Source organism: Carcharodon carcharias, chromosome 9 (genome assembly GCF_017639515.1).
Source record: "Carcharodon carcharias isolate sCarCar2 chromosome 9, sCarCar2.pri, whole genome shotgun sequence".
NCBI lineage: Eukaryota > Metazoa > Chordata > Chondrichthyes > Lamniformes > Lamnidae > Carcharodon > Carcharodon carcharias.
The window spans coordinates 90,073,257-90,096,724 of record NC_054475.1 but is presented as its reverse complement, the minus strand read 5'-3'; the positions used below and the strand labels follow the sequence as shown (position 1 = coordinate 90,096,724).

General features: G+C 41.4%; 1 protein-coding gene across 7 annotated transcripts in view; it reads left to right on the top strand.

Annotated features, from left to right (window-relative positions):
• Positions 1-23,468, top strand: part of taf1 (TAF1 RNA polymerase II, TATA box binding protein (TBP)-associated factor) — a 153,306-nt gene that overhangs the window by 73,006 nt on the left and 56,832 nt on the right. For all 7 annotated transcript variants that reach the window (XM_041195085.1, XM_041195088.1, XM_041195087.1 and 4 more), the window contains 10 exons: positions 198-371; positions 615-719; positions 2,704-2,904; positions 2,995-3,136; positions 3,434-3,564; positions 6,631-6,711; positions 7,607-7,756; positions 11,437-11,556; positions 11,796-11,971; positions 20,832-21,073. In XM_041195085.1, coding sequence (XP_041051019.1) covers positions 198-371; positions 615-719; positions 2,704-2,904; positions 2,995-3,136; positions 3,434-3,564; positions 6,631-6,711; positions 7,607-7,756; positions 11,437-11,556; positions 11,796-11,971; positions 20,832-21,073 — 1,522 coding nt within the window. The remainder of the gene's footprint in view (positions 1-197; positions 372-614; positions 720-2,703; positions 2,905-2,994; positions 3,137-3,433; positions 3,565-6,630; positions 6,712-7,606; positions 7,757-11,436; positions 11,557-11,795; positions 11,972-20,831; positions 21,074-23,468) is intronic.

The following is a 23,468-nucleotide window of genomic DNA, read 5'->3' as shown; positions in this document are numbered from 1 at the left end:
AGATATAAATCAAGCCAAAGATGGAGTTAGTCTGAGCTTTTGATGGAAGGTGACACAACAATAGACGGTGAAAGGAGCTTGTAGCACCAATTCAGTGGCTTAATTACCTTGAGTTTTTCTCCATTGTGCATAATATTGTGTTCTTGTGTACAGCAGAGTTGACTAGGGTGATGACCAATATATGTTTTTACTCTTAGATGCGTGAACAAGAGCGTCAAGCCTCCGGTGGTGGTGAAATGTTCTTCATGCGAACTCCTCAGGATCTGACAGGCAAAGATGGTGACCTCATTCTTGCCGAGTACAGTGAAGAATATCCACCACTTATGATGCAAGTCGGCATGGCAACCAAAATTAAAAACTATTACAAGCGGGTGAGTTGAACTTTTCTAAATAAATATTTTACAGTAAAGATTTTAAAACTACAAATAAGTATTGAGCCTATCAATTCTATAATTGACAAACATTCATGGTCCAAATGACTGTACAAACAAAAACTAATCTTTGATTAAATGTGACAGATTACATTTCAATTTATGTTCAAATGTTTGTGTTTGAAGTCTTGAGTCCACTGCATGTGCCACTTACACTGTTGGATTGTAACTATTCCATTATAGAAACCAGGCAAGGATCCAGGTGCACCAGACTGTAAATATGGTGAGACAGTTTATTGCCACACATCTCCATTCCTTGGATCCTTACACCCAGGCCAGTTATTGCAGGTAGGTCCTGCTTTGGGGTGGGATGCAAATTGTTGAGCACCTAACGGTGAAAGATCTGAAAATGTTGAAGCATCTTCACTGCTTTATTTTTTGCTTTTCCTTGATGATTGTCACTAGTATTCATGATTATAAGTTTGCCTCTGTTGGTTTGGTCAGCTTAGTGCTGATAGTCTTTCTCATTACAGTGACTGTGTACTTCCTAGTCTAGAAAGCCGCTTTATCATTTTGAGTAATTAAGTTAAAAAGTTTTGGGATAAAAAAATCTTTGCTATAGTTGGGTGTAGTAGTAAAGAGTTGGCACATTCGTCTTGGTTAACATACCTGTACAAATTGGTACAAACACATATTGGTCAATTGAGTGGTTTCTCAAATTAAGTTTTAAAGTCTTCGGTAAAGCTTTTGAAAACCAGGAAGAGCAGTAAGTCGATGAAGCCTGCATTAGAAAGAAAGGTTAATGACCAGACAGGCAAAATTGAATGGAGTTTTAAATGCTGAAGTAAATGTTGATATGTGCAATAAAATGATCGCCTTGAAAGGGAAAGTTATTCAGGCGTATTTTGTATGCTGGCATTATTTTTTGTTCTTCTCTTCCTCTTTTTTAATTCTAACCTTTCCTTTTTATTTTAATTGCCTTCTCTTTAATGTGACTGTTTTTCCTCATCTGTTCATCCACCATACACAAATGCACCAAAACTGACTCTCCATGCCTTGCTTTCTGTAGCCATGTGAATAACTAGATGTCCCCAGGCTTTAGTTTTATGCAAGGCTTTGTTCTGGAGGACATCCCTGCTCCGTTTTGAATAATGCTCTGGGGATCATTAACATGCATCTGAACAAGAGGCCAGGATCAAGATTTAATATTGTAACAGAAAGAAGACACTGCTGACAATTCAGCACCTTCTCAGTTTGCATTCAAGTGTCAACCTAGATTAAGGGCTTAAGCATCTTGGGTAGGGCTTGAAGCCACAACATTTTGACTTTGACTTGGAAGCAAGAGTGCTGCCACAAGTTAAGGCTGGTAATAGAAGAGTGATGTTTAAGTCAGGAATTGTCAAAGGACTGAAAATTTATCTTGTAGCTTTTAGAGCATCTACTGAATCAAACTCCATTGCTTTCCTGATTAATCACCATTCCTCCGCTAAAGCCTTGTACTGAAATTGGCTTCTTCCTAGTCCATATTCTAATGGACAAGGATCTTGTAGCATTGAATCCAGTGGTCCAATAGGGGAGTGGTAGTTGGTCCAGGAAATAATGGAATTGGGTTCAATATACTATCAGAGGAATGGAGTTGGATGAGAGAAACAGCTGAGGATCAGAATAATGCCCTGGAAAACAGAGGAACTGCAAAGAACAGCCTGAGGGCTAGTGGAGCAACCCAGCAGCCTAAGAGCCAGCAAAGCATTGAGGTTTAGCCCAGAAACTAGTGGAGTTCAACCTAGGAAGTAATTTCTAGTAAAAGAGGATTGCCTTCTGATGGTAGGCAGAAACCCTGCATGGTTCAGTTGCTGAACAGAAGTTCTCCAGCAGAGAAGTCTCAAGTTGTCCCAGCAGAGTTCCGATTGTAGAGGAATCCAGAAGTTGAGACGAAAGCAAAGACTTGGCAGTGAAAGCAGAATCCAGGTGAACAACTAAGCAGGTTGGGGGTAGGCACTATGGTTTGCAGTCAAATTTCAATCCATTATTGCAAGCTTTTCTGCAGTAAGAAGTTTTTAAAATTGCAAACTTGGCATCACTCGTACCTGACTTACCTAAGTCTATCTCCATGTCTTAACTTTGGTGATACCCTGCACTTTGGGCCTTTTCATTTGGGCTTCTCGAATTAAAAAAGTCTCACTTTTTAAAATTAAATGTCATTTAATCTCAGAACTGCACTATGTCTTGACTAATAAGTCAGCAAATTTGAATAAACAATGGATAAAACAAACTGAGAAACAATCTCAGATGTGAAAAGAGAGATAAAAATTTGAGTTCTTTTCCTTAACAGGCATTTGAAAACAATCTCTTTCGCTGTCCAATATACCTACACAAGATGCCAGAAACTGATTTTCTGATTATCCGAACTCGCCAAGGATACCATGTTAGAGAATTGGTTGATATTTTTGTTGTAGGCCAACAATGCCCACTCTATGAAGTGCCTGGACCAAACTCAAAGCGTGCAAACACACATGTGCGGGACTTCCTTCAGGTATGTGTACTGTATGTGGCTGAGTTAATTGTAAATTCATACCCTTTATTGGACTTGATGTGTATAAAATAGTTACTTATTTTTCTGAAGGTGTTTATTTATCGCCTTTTCTGGAAAAGTAAGGATCGCCCACGTCGAATCCGCATGGAGGACATAAAGAAGGCATTTCCCTCCCACTCTGAGAGCAGCATCAGGAAACGATTAAAACTGTGTGCAGATTTTAAACGAACAGGTACAAGCTCTTGAATGTACACACTTTGGCAGGGCAGTGATAGGCAAGTGCATCCATTTGTGTAATTGCAGTGTGGTTGCATTATTGCAGTAGTGCAAGGCAGGCTGTTGTGATATTGCAGTAATAGAAAGCACCTTTGTCATGTTTATCCAGTAATGTGAAGCTTGTTATGTTACTGCAGTGACATGTAACTTCAGCTTCTGTAGTATAAGGCTTTATTGCTGTATTACCACAGAAAGGTACAACATCCTTCTTACTTGCATATGCTAATTATATCTCTTTAACCTGTTTCTAAAGGAATGGATTCAAACTGGTGGGTACTGAAACCAGACTTCCGATTACCCACAGAGGAAGAGATTCGAGCCATGGTCTCTCCAGAGCAGTGCTGTGCATATTACAGTATGTTAGCAGCAGAGCAGCGGTTAAAGGTGAAGTGGAATATTGTATTCTTGATGAAGTCCCACTGAATGTGCCTTTAGAATATACAGCATTAACTAGATTACATTGGAAATTCTGATAATATTAGGAATACAGTATGCAATGTTTTGTGCACGGTTTGCAGAATAAGATTTAAAAATAGCGTTCTGATGCAGATTGAACAGTGCCTTGTATATTACTTACACTGACTTGTATCGAGTCTGTTTCTATAGTGATCAAAGTTTACATTGGCTTAGTTCACTTAACATTACACTGAAATGAATATTTATAGGGAAAATCTGAGTCATACTGTTCCACATTGAAGTATATTAAGACCTTTGCTTCTAGTGCCCTTCCAATTGCCCTGTTGAATCACAACAAATGGAGTCTCCAGTTATACTTCAAAAAACATTAATTATAATTCAAGTAGTACCTGATATGAGGATTGCATTTTAGGAAAGACATTTGATTTTGGAATTAGGATTGGTGATATGGGCTGGTTTTTTGGATTATCAAAAAAACTGGTCCTTCAGTTTGACCTCTGGATTAGTGTCCAAACCTAACCATTTTAACTGAACTTCACTGAAGGCTAAGCATCTCAGGATGAACGTATGAGGGACTTGTGACAAGCTGACTATACCAGTCCTGTGCTGTACGAGTGTTTGTGGATATGTCAGTACAGAAATCAATGAATCAGCTGTGGTTTTATCCTTGCAATGCTCAGAATTACTGAGGCAGTTTAATTCAGTTGGCCAAAATCTAACTTTTGTAGTTTTGCTTTCTAGCTTTAGGGCAGCTTTTATGTCTGTCCATCTCCTGAGACAGTGCACCTGGAAAGCTCTTAATTCTAAAGGTTTTTTGTTTATGTTCACTGACTTGGGATGTGAGCATCGCAGGCAAGGTCAGCATTTGTTGCGCATCCTTAATTGCCCTTGAGAGGGTAGTGGTGAGCCAGCTTCTTGAACTGCTGCTGCCCATGCTGAGTAGGCATACCCACAGTACTATTGGGAAGGGGGGTTACAGGATTTTGATCCGGTGACAGTGAAGGTACTGCACTTTGGTTCCAAGTCAGGATGGTGTGTGCCTTGGAGAGGAATTTGCAGGCAATGGTGTTCTCATGCATCTGTTGCCCTTGTCCTTCTAGGTGGTAGAGATTGGGGGTTTGGAAGGTGCTGTCGAAGGAACTTTAGTGAGTTGCTGCAGTGCAATTTGCATATAACACACACAGCTGCGACGTGTATTGGTGATGGAGGAGCGAATGTTTAGATTAATCAGTCCTGGATGCATTTTTAGTGTTGTAGGAGCTACTCATCCAGGCAAGCGGAGTGTAACTCTTTCAAGTACAAACAAGTTTCCATCTGTTCCTATTCAGATGAAGTTACATTGTTTCATAGTTTGCCATTGTGAGATTTGAACTCTTGATCTTGGGGTTACAAGCCCAGTACCATAACCACTTGGCTATTTAGGCCAAGCTGCAAGCGGAGTGTAGTCCATCACTTTTAGGAGATGAGTTAATTGCCGAAATGCCCAGGCTCTGACCTGCTTTTATAGCCAGAGTGTTTATATGGCTGGTCCGGTTCAGTTTCAGGTCAATGGTGAATCCCCAGGATGTTGATAGTGGGGGATTCAGCGATGGTAGTGCCATTGAATGTCATGGGGAGATGGTTAGCTTTTCTCTTGTTGGAGATTCTCATTGCCTGGCACTACTTATTTAAAAGACTACTGCTGACAGCTGGTCGAAGTCAGCATTTTTGAAACTCTACGGTTTGTGCTGCAGCTCATTTATATAACAAAGATTGTTTACAATTTATTTCCATTAAAGAATTCTGCCTAAAGACCAATGATGGGTCTGCACCATTTGTTATCGATTGTCAGGAAGATATAATAATTTTCATAATCTTATTGAAATTTATTGTAAAGTACAGTAATAGTGGGACCTGTGTGTGTGTTGGGGAGTCTTAATTGAATTAAAGGCAGCTAGCCTGAAGGCTTTGATGTATCAGAAGATAAGCCAGGTTTGAAATGCTAAGTAGGTAAATACGGGGAGAAGTTTTAGAATGTGAGATGTAAAGGGAACATTTGCATTTTTAAATAAACCAGGGGTGTAATGTTTCACCTAGCCAGCAGAAGTTAAGAAATAGTGTGTTTATTTTTCCCAAAGATTACTGATAAAATTGGTACTATGATAGATATTATTAGAGAAGTAAAGTCCGAAGACACAGTGAAACAATGGGAATTTGCATTCAAAGGGGAAAATCTGTGTAAAGGAGATGAGGTTGTTGTAGGAAAGAGGGCATTCTAAGATCTAACCAGTGCGAAAAGCCTGCAGCATCTAAGCCTCAAGCTGCTGTCTACAAGGAACCGAAGCTGAGCAAAACTCACTTTGAATTCGACTGGCCAGGGTATTGTGTTACTTTGCCTGGATCTTTCAAAATCTGTGTTTTACTGTTGCCTTAATAGAGGTGTAGCTGGGAGTTAGATTAACTAGGGGAGCTAGGAGGTATCATAGTAGTAATTTGTAAACTTATGTATGTGCTTAAAATCATTAAAAAAAATTTAATAAAGGTTTAATTTAGTTTTTTAAGAAACCTATAAGACTTGGTGGCCTTCTTACTAAATTCAAAGCCCGCATCTGAAAATAAGTACAAATTGCAAATAATTGTGGCAGCTGCTTCAAAATTCCCTCTGGGATTTGGCAACTTGGGATTTACCATCTGCCTGCCATAACAATGATCCAAATAGACAGAAGATTCTACCAATTTTATTATGCTCAAAATGCCACTAGTAATGTTAGTACAGCTAATTGACTCTGATTTCAGAGTGAGATGGGAATTATTTTTAGAAATGATGATTTTTATGTAATAAATGAATTTCAATTACCAGAATCTAAACTCTGAGCTGTATCAGCTAGATCACCTAGATAAAGCACTTTGCTCTAATGAAAAGATTCTAGTTGCTGTTAGTTTTAGCATAAATTTCTGTCTGAAAGTTATCATTTGTTGTATCCGCAAAACTTATTGTCATTAAGAGGTAATTCTTTAAACAATGCAAAGTCACTTAATGTTCACTACTTTCAGGATGCTGGGTATGGTGAAAAATCATTCTTTGCACCAGAGGAGGAGAATGAAGAAGAATTTCAGATGAAGATTGATGATGAGGTAACATTTATTTTTACTCCCTAGTAAAACTCCAGCTCATATTCTAATTGTGCCAATGTACTTGAGAACAAAAGAAACAGTAGCAGGAGTAGATTATGTGGCTCCTTGAGCCTGCTCTGACATTCAATAAGGTCTTGGCTTATCTGATTTTGGCTTCAACTCAACTTTCCTGCCTGTTTTCTATAACTCTTGGCTCCTCTATAGTTCAAGAATCTCTCTCTCTCAGGCTTTAATATATTTAATGACTCAGTTTCTACAGCTCTCTGGGATAACGAATTCCAAAGATTCACCGCTCAGAGAAGAAATTCCTCCTCATCTCCGTCTTAAGTGGGCAACCCTTATTCTGAAACTATGTATGTTGAAACACTGGTTCAGTTTCCCTCGAGTGTGAAGCATTGTTTTCCATTATTAGATCTTTGATTCAGTTTCTATTGTGCTTTCACTTCACTAGATTTATATTCATATTATATATAACATATATTCAAAAACTGGAGAGAATATTTTAACACCTGTCACACCCATGCCTAGCAGTTTGAGACAACAGCAAATTCATTTTTAATAGCCAAAGACCCAGGTGTAATTTAAAGAACATCTAACCCTGTTTACAATACAAGAATAATGTGTCAATCTACCTATCCATTTATCTTGTTCTACTCTTCACATTGGGAATAATTTGCATGTCCATAATTAAGATTAGCAATAAGTATGAAAGCAATTTTAGGAAATTTTAATACCACAGATTTAATCTGGCCATAACTGAACTCTTGGTAGAACTGGATTATTCATGGATTGTTGCTTACGTTAGAAGGGTCTGTGACTGTTAACCACTGGATGGTTATCACTCTTAGCACTTTGCAAGTTCATGTTCTAACTACTTCAATTTTATCTTTCTTAGGTCAGAACCGCACCCTGGAATACTACACGAGCATTCATCGCTGCAATGAAGGGTAAATGTCTGCTAGAAGTTACTGGGGTTGCTGATCCTACTGGCTGTGGTGAAGGGTTTTCCTATGTCAAGGTTCCCAACAAGCCACAGCAGCAAAAGGTAATCCATTAGAGCCTGAATAGTTGCCTTGTATTTTTGCTGTCTGTTCACAACATTGGAAACTATGTCAACTGTTACCAATTTAACTCCATTCTTCACACTGACAACCAGCATAAATCAATTCTCTAAATAAATTAAATGCCTGTCTCCTCATTCAAACTTTACTCAGGTACTAAAGTAAATCAGCAATTAAGACACACAACTCAGCCTTTGGGCTAGTCCTGAATACTGTTTGTAGTTGTGCTCTGAGGAGTTCCTCAGGGTAGTGTCCTAGGCCCAACCATCTTCAGCCACTTCATCAATGACCTTCCTGCCATCATAAGGTCAGAAGTGGGGATGTTCGCTGCTGATGATTGCACAATGTTCAGCACCATTTGCAACTTTCTCAGAGGCTGAAGCAGTTCGTGTCCATGTGCAGCAAGACCTGGATAATATTCAGGCTTGGGCTGATGTGGCATACCTAGGAATTAGGAGCAGGAGTAGGCAATTCAGTGTCTTGAGCCTGCTCCGTCATTCAATAAGATCATGGCTGATCTGATTGTGGCTTCAACTCCACCTTCCCACCTACCCCAATAACCTTTGACTCCTTTGTTAGTCAAGAATATATCTACCTCTGCCTTAAAAATATTCAAGGACCCTGCCTCTACTGCTTTCTGGGGAAGAGACTTCCAAAAACTCATGACCCTCGGAGAAAAATGTTCTCCTCATCTCTGTGTTAAATAGGAGACACCTTATTTTTAAAGTGTGTCCTCTAGTTCTGGTGTCTTCCACAAGGGGAAACACTCGTTCAGCATTCACCCTGTCAAGTCCCCTCAGGATCTTGTGTTTCAATAAGGTCACCTATCATTCTTCTAAACTCTAATGGATACAGGCCCAAGCTGTCCAACCTTTCCTCATAAGATAATCCTCCTATCACAGGTATTAGTCAAGCGAGCCTTCTCTGAACTTCTAAAGCATTTCTTAAATAAGGCCATCAAAATTGTATACAGTCCTCCAGATGTGGTCTCACCAATAGCCTATATTGTAGCAAAACATCCCTACTTTGATATTCAATTTCTTTTGCAATAAACGACAACATTCCATTTTGCCTTCCTAACCACTTGCTGTACCTGCATACTAACTTTTTGTGATTCATGCAACAGGACACTCAGATCCCTCTGTACCTCAGAGTTCTATAATCGCTCTCCATTTAAAAAATATGTTGCTTTTCTATTCTTCTTTCCAAAGTGGATATTTTCACATTTTCCTGCACTATACTCCCCACCTGCCAAACTTTTGCCCATTCACTTAACCTTTCTATATCCCTTTGTAGCCTCATGTCCTGTGCACAACTTAATTTCCTACCTATTTTTGCATCATCGGCAAATTTAACAACTATGCATTCGGTCCCTTCATCCAAGTAATTGTGGATAGCTGAGGCCCCAACACTGATCCCTGTGGCACTCCACTCATCACATCCTGCCAACTGGAAAATGATCCTACTCTCTGTTTCCTATTAGCTACAATCCTCTGTCCATGTTATCCCCTATACCATGAGTTCTTATTTTGTGGAGTAACCTTTGACGTGGCACCTTGTCAAATGCCTTCTGGAAATCTAAGCACAGCACGCCAACAGGTTCCCCTTTATCCATGTTGCTTGTTACTTCCTCAAAGAACTCCAATAAATTTGTCAAACATGATTTCCTTTCGCAAATCAAGTTGACTCTGCCTGATTGTATTGAGATTTTCCAAGTGCCCTGCTATAATGTCCTTAATAATAGATTCCAGCATTTTCCCTATGAAAGATGTTGAACTAACTGGCCTGTAGCTCCCTGCATTCGGTCTTCATCCTATTTGCGCCACGCAAGTGCAAGGCAATGAGCATCTCCAACTAGACAGAATCTAATCATTTCCCCATGACATTCAACAGCATTACCATTGTTGAATCCCTCACTATCAACGTCTTGGGGCTAACCATTGACCAGAGACTGAACTGGACCAGCCATATAAATACTGTGGCTACAAGAACAAGTCAGAGGCTGGGAATGCTGCAGAGGGTAACTCACCTGACTTCCCAAAGCCTGACTACCATCTACAAGGTGCAAGTTAGGAGTGTGATGGAATACTTTCCATTTGCCTGGATGAGTGCAGCTCCAGTAACACTCAAGAAGCTTGACACCATCCAGAGTAAAACAGCCCCCTTGATTGGCACTCCATCCACCACCTTCAACGTTCACTTCCACCATCACTAATGCACAGTGGCAGCAGTGTGTACCATATACAAAAGGCACTATAGCAACTCACCAAGGCTCCTTCGGCAACAACCTTCCAAACCCGCAACCTCCACCACCTCAAAGGACAAGGGCAGCAGATGCATGGGAACATTACGACCTGCAAGTTCCCCTTCAAGCCGTACACCATCCTGACTTGGAACTATATCACCTATTCCTTCACTGCCATTGGGCCAAAATCCTGGAATTCCTTTCCTAACTGTATTGTGGGTGCACCTATACCACATTGACTACAGCAGTTCAAACAGGCAGCTCAACATTGCCTTCTGAAGGACAATTAGGGATGGTCAGGAAATGCTGGCCCAGTCAGTGATGCCCACATCCCATACATGAATATATGAAAAAAAAATTGGCAATATTCAGTACCAGCATATTCAATTACATGAATTGAGCTTAGTGCTTGTATCTGAATGTGGGAACTATCTATGTGGTCTTTACCCGAGAATGTACATGAAGCTGTTGATCCGTGATATAGAGGTTGACTAGCAATAGTTTCAAATCAAGCATGGTTAGTAGCTTTCTACTCCTGGTGCCATTGCAACAATAAAGGCTTGCTTGGTATTTCCCATTTTACACCTGGGTACCCCATTGGCTGTTAAGCGACTCCAAAAGAGGCCATAAATAAAAGTGAAATACTGCGGATGCTGAAGATCTGAAATGAAAACAGAAAGTGCTGCAAAAAACTCAGCATGTCTGACAGCATGTTTGGAGAGAAACAGAGTTAATGTTTCGAGCCCAATATGACTGTTCTTTGGAACTGAAGAAGAGGGGTCATATTGGACTCAAAACATTAACCCTGTTTCTCTCTGTACAGATGCTGCCCAACCTGAGTTTTTGCAGCAATTTCTGTTTTTATTCCAAAAAGGTCATCTTGAGGAAGAGATTGTGTAGGGACTTCCTCTGCATACTGGCACTTAATAGAATGGATTACTGACCTCCAGAGAATTTTGGAAATGATGTGTGCCTTCAGCTAACATCTGCTTGGTGTGCAAGCAGTCTTGGATGATGGCCATCAGTGAAGGTCTCAACACATTGCTACTATAGGATAGTATGTGAACAAACAAGCAAAATGCACAGCAGATTTGACATTCATGTTAGAAAACATGCTGAATATCGCCGTGGACATTAGAGTTGTGACAAGATCTAATTATTTGACCCCTCCAAAAGCACTGACCTATTTTTTTCTATTTAATTGCTGATGGACCTGCTTAGTGCCTTTTTCTATTTTTTGTTTGAGATTGTTAACAAAAAAATGTGCTGCAGATTTCATAAAATTTCCCTTGGAATTTTATAAACCTTTCTATGTAGATAAATGTTGACCCTTTCATCCATCTCTGTCTTTGCAAATTGATATAAATTGCCTCATTAAATGGAAACATTTAGTGAACCAATTTTCAATTCAATTTCCAGGATGACAACCAGCCTCAACCTGTGAAGAAGACAGTAACAGGAACAGATGCTGACTTACGACGTCTATCTCTGAAAAATGCCAAACAGCTCCTTCGGAAGTTTGGAGTACCAGAGGAAGAGGTAAGTTATTGAACTGCCCAATTTTACCAGCAGTGGGTCCTTTTTCTTGTCTGTTCTGGACGAAAAACTGGGATTGACTTTTATTTTAACAGGAACCGTTTAGAATTCAGATCTATTTGTTAAATTCTATTTGTTTCATTTATAACTCATTGCAATGATGTAAAATGCTGAAAAGTTTATTCAGCAAACTTCACAAAGTTGGCACGTTCAGTTGACTTTTTAAATTCATTTTATAACAGATTAAAAAGCTTTCTCGATGGGAAGTTATTGATGTTGTGAGAACGATGTCAACAGAGCAGGCCAGGTCTGGAGATACTCCCATGAGTAAATTTGCCCGTGGTTCACGTTTTTCAGTTGCTGAACATCAGGAGAGATATAAGGAAGAGTGTCAGCGAATCTTTGACCTTCAGAACAAGTAAGGCTGTTGCTACTGATTATAACTGCATTGTGACCTTCCATCAAACACTGGGATCATATCAGTATCAAAGTCTACTAAAGCCGCTCTTTTAAAATTCCATACTTGTAGAAATTTACCTCCCGCTTAAAGTCACAACTAGTGGAACTCTCAGAATACCACGCAGGTACTAGTAATATAATAGAATTAAAACTAAATTAGTAAAATATATTGTCACAACATTGATTCAGTCAACATCAGTGTCTGGTTGATGTTAGTGCTAAGTGTTGCCTAATTATAGTTGTCCTGGTCAGTGTTTCACCTTGTTGGTATTTCAACATTGACCAATGTGGAGTTGAAGTCCTGTCTTCATAGTGAGGATGTCTTCTACCTTGTATGGTTCTACCACGATGCTCAATGATGGAATCAGAACAGATCTAGCAGCTTAAAACTGGGCGCCCATGAAATGCTGTGGGTTATCAGCAGTATTCCATCGTAATCTGTAACCCCATGGCCTGACATATCTCTTACTTTACCATTACCATCAAGTCTGGGGATCAACCCCATTTCAGTGAGTGCAGAAGAACATACCAGGAGCAGTACCAGAATTACCTAAAAATGAGGTGCCAATATGGTGAAGATATAACACACAAATGCTAAAAAGTGGAATCAGTGTACTATGGATTGAACCAAGTGATCCCACAACCAATGGATCAGATCAAAGCTTTGTGCTGCTGCCTCATCCAGCCATGAATGGTGGTGGACAATTAAACAAGAGGCTCAGTGAATATCTTCAGCCACATTGATAGTGGGGCCCTGCAACAGACAAGGCAGAAGCATTCGCAAACATCTTCAGTCAGAAGTGCCGAGTGTATGATCCATCCTGGACTATTCCTGATGTCGGCAACATCATCGATGCCAGTCTTTAGCCAATTCAATTCACTCTACCAGGTGATCAATAAACATCCGAGTGCAGTGAATTCAGCAAAGGCCGTGAATCCTAACAACATCCTGCCTGTAATGCTGGGTTTGTGCTTTAGAATTAGCCGTGCCTCTAGCAAAGCAATTTGAGTACAGCTTATAACACATGCATCAACCTGACAGAGTGGAAAATTGCCCAGGTATGTCCTGTTCACAAAAAGCAGGACAAATCCCATCTGGCCAATTATTGTCTCTTTCATCTTCTCTTGGCAATTAAGAAAGACATGGAATGTGTCATTGACAGTGTTATCAAGCGACACTTAATCACCAATAATCTGCTCACCAATGCTCAGTTCGGTTCCAAAGCAAAAACACAAAATGCTGGAAAAATTCAGCAGGCCTGTTAGCATCTGTGGAGAGAGAAAAACAAAGTTAACATTTCGAGTCCATATGACCCTTCTTCAGAGCTCTGAAGAAGGATCATACAGACTCGAAACGTTAACTTTGTTTTTCCCTCCTCACACGCTATCTGACCTGCTGAGCTTTTCCAACATTTTCTGTTTTTGTTTCAGATTTCCAGCATCCGCAGTATTTTGTTTTTGTCTCAGTTGGTTTCCGTCAGGACCACTCAGATCCAAACCTCATTACAACCTCGGCCCAAACATGGACAAAATTGCTGAATTCCATATGTGAGGTGAGAGTGACTGGCCTTGACATCAAAGCAACATTGGACTCAGTGTGGCATCAAGGAGCCCTAGTAGAATTCATAACTCCTCAGATAATGAAGGAGCCCTATCAACATGCAGCTAGACCTGGACAACATTCAGGCTTGGGCTATTAAGTGGCAAGTAACAATTACCATCTCCAACAAGAGAGAACCTAACCACCTCCCCATGATTTTCCATGGCATAACTACTGCCAGATCCCTCAGCTTCAACCTCCAGGAGCCACTGAAATGCTTTAACTACAAGACCAACTCAGAGACTGGATGTTCTCTGGTGAGTAACTCACCTCCTGAATCCCCAGAGCCTGTCCAACATGCACAAGGCGCAAGTCAGGAATGTAATGGAATACTCTTCACTTCTTGAATGAGCACAACTCTAGCAAGACTCAAGGCTTGACACCACCCTGGACAAACCAGTCTATTTTATCAGTACCTCATCAACCATTTTAAACATCAACTCTCTCCATCACCAGTGTGCTGTGGCAGCATTGTGTACCATATACAAGATGCAATGTGGCAATCCTCTTTTGACAGCACTCTCCAAACCTTTGTTCACTATCACCTAGAAGGACATGGGCAACAGTTGCATGGAAACACCACCATCTGTAAGTTTTCTTCAGGTCACACACTGACTATATTGCCAATCCTTCATTGCTGGGTCAAGATCCTGAAACTTGGTACCTAACAGTACTGTGTGTGTATCTGCACAACATGGACAGCAGCAGTTCAAGAAGATGGCTAATCACCATCTTCTTGAGGGCAATTGGCCTATAAGTGAGCGAGAAACAGCATGGAGAGAGGCGGACCTGGCTTGTTAAAAACAGATGGAGAAGGGTCAGCAGCTTCAGTTATGATGCAGGAGGATCGGAGGGCTGCTAAAAATGGAGTGAGGGATAAACTGAATAATTACAGGCCAATCAGTCTAACATTGGTAGTGGGCAAATTATTGGAATCAATTCTGAGACAGGATATTCCTCCTCTTTAGATATTTAGAAAATGTAAAAACTAAGAAGGAGGCCACTCTGCCCAACATGTCTGCACCAGCCAAAACAGCAGCCTACTCCCATTTTCCAGCACTTGGTCCATAGCCCTGGAGATTACAGGACTAATTTGGACTGATGCTGAGCATCTAAATCTGATTCTTGCACATCATCACCCACCTCGCAATTTAAAACTCCAGGATTTTGCTTTTCGCAAATGTTTGGAAAGTAACCTCCTGTTGGACTGTTGCTTTTGTGTTTAATTAGAATTGAAGCACTTGCAATTTCTGGAATGCTTTTTTTGAATTTTGAATGTTACTTAGGCACAAAGTAATCAAGGCCAGTCAGCATGGATTTGTTAAGGAAAGATTGTGTCTGACTAACTTGATTGAATTTTTTGAGGAGTTATCAAGGAGGATTGTTGAGGATAGTGCAGTTGATGTGGCCTACATGGATTTCAGCAAGGCTTTTGATAAGTTCCCACATGGCAGACTGGTTAAAAAAATAAAGCCCATGAGATCCAGGGGAATAAAGCAAGCTGGATACAAAATTGGTTCAGCACTTGGGAAAATGGTTATTGGTTGACGGGTGTTTTTGTGACTGAAACGCTGTTTCAAGTGAGGTCCCCTGCTTTTTGTGGTATATATTAATGGTTTGGCCTTAAATCTAGGGAGCATGATCAAGAAGTTTGCAGATGTTATCAGCCCTTTGAGGAGGGAAGCTGTAGGTTGCTGGAAGATATCAATGGACTAATCATGGGCAGAAAGGTGGCAAATGGAATTCAACCTGGAGAAGTGTGAGGTGATGTATTTGGGGAGCTCAAACAAGGCAAAAGAATACATAATAAATGGGAGGATACTGAGAGATGTAGAGAAAGTGAGGGACCATAGTGTGCATGTCCATAGGTCCCTGAAGTTAGCAGGAAGGGCTGATAAGGTGGTTAAGAAAGCATATAGAATACTTCCCTGTGTTAGCCGAGGCATGGAACATGAGAGCAGGGAGGTTATGCTGGAGCTATGTAAAATACTAGTTAGGCCACAACTTCAGGACTGCAAGCAGTTCGGGTCACCTCATTATACTATGGCTGTAATTGCACGAGAGAGGGTACAGAAAAGATATATGAGGATATTGCCAGGACTGGAAAATTGCAGCTATGAGGAAAGATTGGATAGGCTGGGGTTGTTTTCTTAGGAACTGAAGAGGCTGAGGGGATATTTGATTGCGGTGTACAAGATTGTGAGGGGCCTGGATAGAGTGGATGGCAAGGACCTATTTCTGTTAGCAGAGAGGATAAATGACTAGGGAACAGAGATTTAAAATGATTAATAGAGGGATTAGAGGGGAGTTGAGGAAATATTTTTTCATCCAGAAGGTGGTAGGGGTCTGGAACTTTCTGCCTAAAAAGGTAGCAGAGGCAGGAACCCTCAACTCATTTAAAAGGTGTCTGGATATGCACCTGAAGTCCTGTAATCTCCAGGGCTACGGACCAAGTGCTGGAAAATGGGAGTAGGCTGCTGTTTTGGCTGGTGCAGACATGATGGGCAGAGTGGCCTCCTTCTTAGTTTTTACATTTTCTAAATATCTGAAGAGGAGGAATGTGCGGGGATGTGGTGAGGGAGTGGCAGTACGTGAATTGCTCCTTAGGAGAGCCAGCATGGACACAATGGGCCAAATGGCTGTCTTCTGTGCTGTAACGATTCCATGATTCTATTAGTTCAGTGTTGGAACTATTGAGTTCCCAGGGCTTTCGAATTTCCTGCCAAAGGTGGTTTCATTTGAAATTGGACCTCCAAAATCTGAATTAGAGCTTTAGTCCCTGGGGTGCATCTTGCTCAAGAACCGTTTTTCTGTGTTGGAAAATGGTGAGAGTGACGGTTCCTCGGGAGAGTGTAGCCACGCTTATGGCACTGTGAGTGGCTCAGCTGCACAGTGGGGGAGGAAAAAGAGGGGAAGAGCAATAGTGGTAGGAGACTTAATAGTAAGGGGAACACACAGGCGTTCCTGCGGCTGTAGACATGACTCCAGGATGGTATGTTGACTCCCTGGTCCCAGGGTCAAGGATGTCACTGAATAGCTTCAGAGCATTCTAAAGGGGGAGGGCAAACAGACAGAGATCATGGTACATATTGGTACCAACGGCATAGGTAGAAAGATGAGGTCCTGCAAGCAGTATTTAGGGAGCTAGGAAGCAGATTAAAAAACAGGACCTCAAAGGTAATAATCTCTGGATTACTTCTGGTGCTATACGCTAGTGAGAATAGAAATAAGAGGTTAGTCCAGATGGATGCATGGCTGGAGAGATGGTGCAGAGGGAGAGCTTTAGATTTCTGGGACATTGGGACAGTTTCTGGGGGCGGTGGGACCTGTACAAGGTGGACGGGATGCATCTGAATCGGAATGGAACCAACATCCTTGTGGGGAGGTTTGCTAGTGCTGTTGAGGAGGGTTTAAATGAACTTGGCAAGGGGATGGGACCCTGAGAGGAGGTTCAGCCGGGGGAGATGCACAGCCAAAATTAGAAGAGAGAATAAGTCTGGAAGACATAGAAATTATACGCCAGTTAAGGCACAAGGGAGTTTGGCAAGGTTGGATAGTATTTTAATGTAAGGAGTCTGACAAATAAGGCAGATGAGTTGAGGGCACAAATTGACACATGGAAATATGATGTCATTGCTGTCACAGAGACATGATTGAGAGAGGGGCAAGATTGGCAGCTCAATATTCCAGGATATAGGTTTTTCAGGTGAGATAAGGAAGAGGTATAAGAGGAGGGGGTATCACAATATTGATCAAGGAATCAATTACAGCAGCAAGGAGGGATGACATGTTAGAAGGCTCCTCAAATGAGGCCATATGGGTAGAACGTAAAAACAACAAAGGAGCAATCACATTGCTGGGAGTGCACTATAGGCCCCCAAACAGTCAGAGACAAATAGAAGAGCAGATATGTAGGCAAATTTCAGAGAAGTGTAAAAATAACAGGGTTTTGGAGGTCCAATTTCAAATGAAACCACCTTTGGCAGTGGGAGATTTCAACTTCCCCAATATCAACTGGGTTAGTCATAGTGTGATAGGTTTAGAGGGAGCGGAATTCTTAAAATGCATCCAGGACAGCTTTTAAAACTTAATTTTAGGGAATGAAGCCGGGCAAGTGGTAGAGCTATCAGTGGGGGGGATCGTTTTGCAGATAGTGATCATATCTCCGTTAGATACAAGGTTGTTATGGAAGAGGACAAGGATGGGCCAGAAATCAGAGTTCTAAACTGGGGGAAGGCCGATATGATTTGGCCAGAGTGGACTGGGAGCAGCTACTTTTAGGTAAATCTGCGTCAGAGCGGTGGGAGTCATTCAAGAAGGAAATAGGGAGAGTACAGGGCCAACATATTCCAGTAAAGATAAAGGGCGGGACCAACAAATCCAAGGAATCCTGGATGTTGAGGGATATACAGGATTGGATAAAGAGAAAAAGGGAGGCTTATGGCAGAAGCCCTGGAGGAGTATAGAATATGTAGGGGGGAGCTTAAAAAGGAAATTAGGAGAGCAAAAATGGGGCATGAAGAAACATTGGCAGGTAAAATAAAGGAAAATACAAAGTTATTTTACAAGTACATTGAGTAAGAGGATAACTAGGGCAAGTGTAGGACCCAGTAAGGACCATGGTGGTCATGTGTGCGTGGAGCCGGAAGACGTAGATCAGGTTCTAAATGAATACTTTGTGTTGGTGTTCACAAGTGAGAGGGACGATGTGGGTCTGGAAACCAGGCAGAAGGATTGTGATATAATTAAAGAAATTAACATAGAAAGGGAGGAGGTACTAAGTGGTCTGGCAGGCTTAAAAGTAGATAAATCTCCAGGCCCGGATGAAATGTATCCCAGGCTGTTGAGTGAGGCAAGGCAGGAGATACAGGGGCGCTGGCAATAATTTTCAATATCTCTCTGGCCACAGGAGAGGTGCCAGAGGACTGGAGGACAGCTAATGTGGTACTGTTATTCAAGAAGGGAGGAAGGGATAAACCAGGGAAGTACAGGCCAGTCAGTCTAACCTCAGTGGTGGGGAAACTATTGGAAGCAATTCTGAGGGACAGAATTAATCTACACTTGGAGAGGCAGGGATTAATCAAGGACAGTCAGCACGGTTTTGTTAAGGGGAGGTCATGAGTGACCAATTTGATTGAATTTTTCAAAGAGGTGACCAGATGAGGGCAATGCATTTGACGTAGTCTACTTGGACTTCAGCAAGGCTTTTGATAAGGTCCCACATGGGAGACTGATAACAAAGGTAAGAGCCCATGGGATCCAAGGCAATTTGGCAAATTGGATCCAGAATTGGCTGAGTGGCAGCAAACAAAGGGTGATGGTTGAGGGGTGTTTTTGTGACTGGATGCCTGTGTCCAGTGGGGTTCCACAGGGATCGGTGTTAGGTCCCTTACTGTTTGTGGTAAATATAAATGATTTAGACTTGAATGTAGGAGGATTGATCAGTAAGTTCACTGATGACACGAAAATTGGTGGGATGGTAAATAGTGAGGCGGATAGCCTTAGATTACAGGAGGATAAAGACAGGCTGGTCAGATGGGCTTATCAGTGGCAAATGGAATTTAATCTGAATAAGTGTGAGGTGATGCACTTGGGTAGGACAAACAAAGTACAGGAATACACGATGAATGGTAGCACCCTGGGAAGTACCGAGGATCAGAGGGACCTTGGTGCATGTCCACCGGTCCCTTAAGGTAGCGGGACAGGTAGATAAGGTGGTTAAAAAGGCATTTGGGATACTTGCCTTTATTAGCTGAGGGCATAGAATATAAGAGCAGGGATGTTATGCTGGAACTGTATAAAATGCAGGTTAGGCCACAGCTAGAGTATTGTGTGCAGTCCTGGAATGTGCATTATAGGAAGGATGTGATTGCAGTAGGGAGAGTACAGAGGAGATTTACCAGGATGTTGCCTGGGCTGGAGAGTTTTAGTCATGAGGAGAGATTGGGTAGACTGGGTTATTTTCCCTGGAGCAGAGGAGATTGAGGAGGGACATGATTGAGGTGTATAAAATTCTGAGGGGCATAGCTAAGGTAGACAGGAAGGAGTTTTTCCCCTTGGAAGGGATCAATAACCAGGGGGCATAGATTTAAGGTAAGGGGCAGGAGGTTTAGAGGGGATGTGAGGAAGAATTTTTTCACTCAGAGGGTGGTGGGAATCTGGAACTCACTGCCTGAGAGGGTGGTAGAGGCAGAAGCCCTCATACCATTTAAGAAGTATTTGGATGTGCTCTTGCGATGCCATGACATACAAGGCTATGGGCCTAGTGCTGGAAAATGGGATTTCAACAGTTAGGTACTTGTTTGACCAGCACAGACTCAATGGGCCAAAGGGCCTTTTTCTGTGCTGTTGACCTCTATGCCTATGTGTATGCTAATACAGCTATGTGTTTGAATTTAAGAGAATGTACCAAACTGCTTTCCCAGCAACATCAGCTACTTAGAATGCTGAGTAATAAAGCCCAAACACATCTTGTTTCCAAATGGAGAACGGTTAGAAGACTTTTCTTTACTGTTACGTCTCACAGTGAAAACTAATTCTATCTGTTCCAGTGTTGCTTCTGAGGCATCATGTGATAGGTGTCCATCAATATGCATGTAAAACAACCACATGGAATAATACCCAAAACTTTATCAAACATTGCTGCTTGCATTTTAAATCTGACTTTTAGTTTGGAGTTTGTTCAAGCATTGCTCTTCTAAATCCTAGATGGTGGAGGATTCTGAATGAAGATGAATGATTATTTGTGGGGTTGTGTTGATCTTTGAAATTGGAAGCATGCACCCATTGGCCTCTCAATGAGCCTTAAAAACAATTCTCCCTTCTGTTTGTCTGTTTTATGCAGAAGGCTGGAAGGAACTGTTGCTCCATTGTGTCAGAATCTTTCATGTAGCATGGAAATGGACTTGTGCAGTGTAGAATAATGCCATCCAACATCAAAGTATACCTTTCAAATATGCCACCAGTGCCACCTACCAACTGTTTTTTCCAGAATAACTGATAGTCAGTTCCGATCCTAAAAGTGTTACAATACACCTTTATAAGTATGCGGAAGGAGGGATGCGGGCTGAACTTCAATGTCAGTATTGTTATTGGGCTGAATTCCAAGCTAGTTGTTGATAGCATTGTATGATAATTCTGTTGAAACTGACAAACTTGTTTTTCACAAAATTGGCAAGTGTAATTCCAAAGAATGTTGAATTTTTTTGTTTACTTTCAGAGTCCTGTCTTCAACAGAAGTTCTCTCTACAGACACAGACAGCAGCTCAGCAGAAGACAGTGATTTTGAGGAAATGGGAAAAAATATTGAAAACATGTTACAGAATAAGAAAACAAGCTCGCAACTTTCACGTGAGCGTGAGGAGCAGGAGCGCAAGGAACTCCAGAGGATGTTGATGGGAGAGGAAATTGGGAATGATAAGGACCGCGACAAAAAGGAGAAGAAAGACAGGAAAGGTTCATGTGAGTGGCATTTGCTCAGTTTTGCTGCAGGAGTGGCATCATTTTACTGACTGCTCAGTAAGATTTAGCTGCTGCTATGTGTGGGCAGGTGATGCAGGAAGAGGGTCTGAAACTGAGTGCTGCAGGAAGTGGGACTAAAGGTGGTGTTGTAGGATGTGAGTTGGAGGGTAAGTGATGAAGCTGAGAATGGCAAATTAAAGTTCAAAGACGTCGGAGTGCAAATCTTGATTGTGCCTGGGTAGTTTGTGGTAAGTATCTTGACTGCAAATGTATAACCATCTTAGTAATTGGGCTAATCAAAATGATTGTCCAGCATGCACTGCATCTACTAAACATTAGAGGCAGGTGAGCAGAACTGTGATGTCATTGAAGCTAAGTTTTTTTGCTGTAGAATACAAATTGTACAATTATGGGCTTTTGCTTTAACCATTTAACACCATAAGACATAGGAGCAGAAATTAGGCCATTCGGCCCATTGAGTCTGCTCCGCCATTCAATCATGGCTGATAAGTTTCTTAACCCCATTCTCCTGCCTTCTCCCCGTAACCTTTGATCCTCTTACCAATCAAGAACCTATCTATCTCAGTCTTAAATACACTCAATGTCCTGGCCTCCACAGCCCTCTGTGGCACTGAATTCCATAGATTCACTACTCCTGGCTAAAGAAGTTTCTCCTCATCTCTGTTCTAAAAGGTCTTCCCTTTACTCTGAGGCTGTGCCTTCGGGTCCTCGTCTCTCCTACTAATGGAAACATCTTCCCCACGTCCACTCTATCCAGGGCTTTCAGTATTCTGTAAGTTTCAATCAGATCCCCCCCTCATCCTTCTAAACTCCCATCGAGTATAGACTCAGAGTCCTCAAACGTTCCTCATATATTAAGCCTTTCATTCCTGGGATCATTCTCGTGAACCTCTTCTGGACCCTCTCCAGGGCCAGCACAACATTCCTGAGATACGGGGCCCAAAATTGCTCACAATATTCTAAATTCTGACCACGTTTGATGCATTAAAGTTTGGTGTAATAGACAGAAATGATTGCTGTTGTGCAAAGTTGTTGTGTTTTGTGCAAATGGATTGGTTAAACTAGGAATCCGCTCTATTGTTGACTGTAATGTAGTTGACCGAAAATAACATCGTGAGAATAGAAATAATCATACAGATAATGAAGTCTTTTTGTGTTCTTGTTTTGTCTCAGTGATGTTCCATTATTTCACCCATCAGTTTTCTCTCTTGTAGTGATATAGTTTCATGAGTACCAACAAACCTCTGATACTTTGCAATTCTTCATGTTTTGGCCTAGAGGTTGAGTGTTGGAATGCATCACAGCTGAGATCAATCATATTTGCACCTGGCATCCACATGGCTGAAGTCACTAAATGGTGGTCAGGAGTTGGAACCTCTGCTATCCCAGAGACAAAACACAATCCAGCCCTCAAGCATAACATCAGGAACTTATTGCTATGATGATTGAGATCAGCTAATTCAGTAGAAATCTTGATTGAGTTTGAAACATTCTGCTTTGTATGGCTCAGCTACTTCCCATCTTTGCTAACTGGGACATTGGGGAGCTTCATTTCACGACAATTTTTGTTTGGCTTCATTTTATTTTCTATAGGATAAAAATCTTATGATTGTAATTACATAATTTTAGTTGTAGTAATCAAAGGTATTTCTCCAGTTAAAAGCACAGATCAAGTGTGCATTCAAACCTTGAATTGCTTGGGCAGGATGGATTACCTTGTTTTAACTCATTATTTGTTAGTCAACATAATCACCATAGTTGTGATGAGTGACTGCTGTTGGAGCTGATCAGTGAACATACGACGAGGACAAGATTGGGCTTAACAGCAATAAAATGGTTAAATGGTTGACATGCTATGTCTCAATTCACATTCAGAAATTAGGTACACCAGGCCGGCCGTGCCATGGAACTGTATCCTTGCCTTCGGCACCATAGGACAGGAGTGAACACCAGTTGGATTTTCCAGAATATATAGGATCTTAAACCATCACCATACCTTATTTGTTGTTCTGCCCCTCGCTAATGTGAAGCACTATTTCACAGCAACTTCTTTTTGTCTTTTTAAACTCTTGTGTTTATCTGTGTGCTGGATGTGAATGCTGGAGATTTAATCTCTTTCCATTTCAGGCCCCTAGTGTTGACATTAAGCTTTCTGGACACTTATAATAGTTGCACAGTAAAACTACCTTAACTCTGTTCAGTGTGACTGAAATGAGTACTCTCTACTGCACAAGCCATCCAGTAGCCTATCATGTAAGACATTATTTAATGTTAAAATAGGCATAGTTTTGTGCTGTGGGCCATGCCCATCAGAAACTGATTTGAAATTGCCTAAACCTGTTTCACATAGCCAGAAGAGTGAGTAGACTTTCAT